The sequence below is a fragment of the Camelus bactrianus genome, chromosome 21, assembly GCF_048773025.1.
Source record: "Camelus bactrianus isolate YW-2024 breed Bactrian camel chromosome 21, ASM4877302v1, whole genome shotgun sequence".
Classification (NCBI taxonomy): Eukaryota; Metazoa; Chordata; class Mammalia; order Artiodactyla; family Camelidae; genus Camelus; species Camelus bactrianus.
The window spans coordinates 10,149,889-10,151,962 of NC_133559.1; the positions used below are offsets into that span (position 1 = coordinate 10,149,889).

The 2,074-nt window shown below is 49.8% G+C and overlaps 1 protein-coding gene across 1 annotated transcript; it reads left to right on the forward strand.

The window, feature by feature from the left end:
• Positions 1-365: 365 nt before the first annotated feature.
• On the forward strand, positions 366-1,307 carry OR10Z1 (olfactory receptor family 10 subfamily Z member 1). Its single transcript, XM_010955602.3, has one exon. The coding sequence runs from the start codon at positions 366-368 to the stop codon at positions 1,305-1,307; it is 942 nt and encodes a 313-aa protein (XP_010953904.1).
• Positions 1,308-2,074: the final 767 nt, after the last annotated feature.

A 2,074-nucleotide genomic window follows, 5' to 3' on the forward strand; every position in this document is an offset into this window, starting at 1 on the left:
GGTTGTTAATGGGCATACTTTTGAACATGTAAAATGTGCATAATTATGAGTGAGTGCTTTGCATGTGGTGTGTATATACATCTGTGCCTGCATATGTATAGTAATGTATGTGTGTGCACATACGTGCATATTGTGTATCTTTGTATTTGTGAATGCACATAACGCATGTGAGAATGGATCCATACGTCTGTATGTCTAAGGTAGTAAGTATTTTTCTGAAGTTTGTTGCTTCCTAAATCAGAGCTTTCTTTTTGAGTTACAACAGGTACAAAGAAACAAGAACCCGCATCATCCTGCCTTCTAAAGAAGCTAGGCGTCCGCAGGCAAGGGAGAAGGAATCGAACCCATCAGGGGTACCACTCAGAATGGGGCAGACCAATGCAACCTCCTGGAGAGGCTTTGTCTTTACCGGCTTCTCTCGCTTTGGGGAATTGCAACTCATGCTCTTTGCATTGTTCCTCTCCCTGTATCTTGTCACCCTGACCAGCAATGTCTTCATTATTGTACTCATCAGGTTGGACAGCCATCTGCACACCCCCATGTACCTCTTCCTTTCTTTCTTATCTTTCTCTGAGACCTGCTATACCTTGGGCATCATCCCTAGGATGCTCTCCAGCCTGGTCAGAGGTGGGCAGGACATCTCCTTCATGGGCTGTGCTGTTCAAATGTTCTTCTCTGCTTCGTGGGCCTGTACCAACTGCTTCCTCCTGGCTGTCATGGGTTTTGACAGGTATGTGGCCATCTGCACCCCACTGCGCTATGCCAGCCGCATGGTTCCTACCCTCTGTGCCCAGCTGGTTGGCACCTCCTTTTTGAGTGGGTACCTCTTTGGGCTGGGAATGACCCTGGTCATTTTCCGCCTCCCATTCTGCAGCTCCCATGAGATCCAGCACTTTTTTTGTGACACGCCGCCAGTGCTGAGCCTGGCCTGTGGAGATATAGGCCTGAGTGAGCTGGGGGTCCTCATCCTCAGCCTGCTGGTCCTCGTGGTCTCCTTCTCCTTCATCATTGTCTCCTACACCTGCATCCTGGCAGCAATTCTGAGGATCCCCTCCACTGAGGGGCAGAAGAAGGCCTTCCCCACCTGCGCCTCACGCCTCGCGGCGGTCGTCGTTCACTATGGCTGTGCCTCTTCCATGAACTTGAGGCCCAAAGCCAGTTACTCTCTTGAGCGGGACCAGCTTATTGCTGTCACCTACACTGTGGTGACACCTCTCCTTAATCCCATCATTTATAGCCTAAGAAATCGGGCTGTGCAGACAGCCCTGAGAAAAGCTTTCCGAGGGCAACTGCTGGGTAAAGGGTGAAAACTGCCCTAATGGGACAGTCTCCTCTACATAGGCTAGACACAGCAGAAGCCAAGGTCAACCGGCCCGATCTTCAGGGTCTTAGGCCACAGCTGCCCCATCCCCTGTTCCCTGCGAGCGCCTCATCCTGTCTTTGCGTTCCTCCCAGGGCTGCTCTGGAGCGCGCAGGCAGAGCTTCCTGCTCTGTTCACTGTGCTGAACTCACACTGAGCTCAGAATCTGAATTTTCACCTTCAGCCTCACACAGGCCACACCCCTAGTGCCTGAAACTCAATTCATTAAGAATTTTCTAACTGAGCTGAAGAAGATGAGAGGAGCTTGGAGTGCCCAAGTTCAAAGCAGGGCTGGCTGGGGCCCTGCCAGGAATACTGTGGACATTTCTAAAATCATTAAATAATTAGGCTATCTCACCAAAAATGTTCTTCCAAGATCTGAAGCTCAGTGACTGTCAGGTTGGCAAATCAGTTGGAGTGCTTTGCTAAATGGAAAGGTCAGTTGTTTTGTTCTTCCTCCCACTGAGTATCTTTCATCTTTTGATAATGTTGTCTTCTTTGTCTCTGGCTCATTTTCACTTCTCCCTCTTCTTTTTAATTGGCTCTCCCAGTTGGGTGGATTCTATCTCAGAAGAGATGTTTGTTTCCTATTTTCCTTGACAATTGGCATTGCTCTCCAACGGCCCCCTCATCTTGGGCGCCCAGGACCTCAGCACTTGGGTCACTCTCTAGCATGGACACCATTCTTCGGGTTCTGTGGTGGGGACACTCTAT

Coding starts and splice junctions, on each gene's coding strand:
- OR10Z1 (XM_010955602.3), top strand. CDS start 366: ATGGGGCAGACCAATGCAACCTCCTGGAGAGGCTTTGTCTTTACCGGC.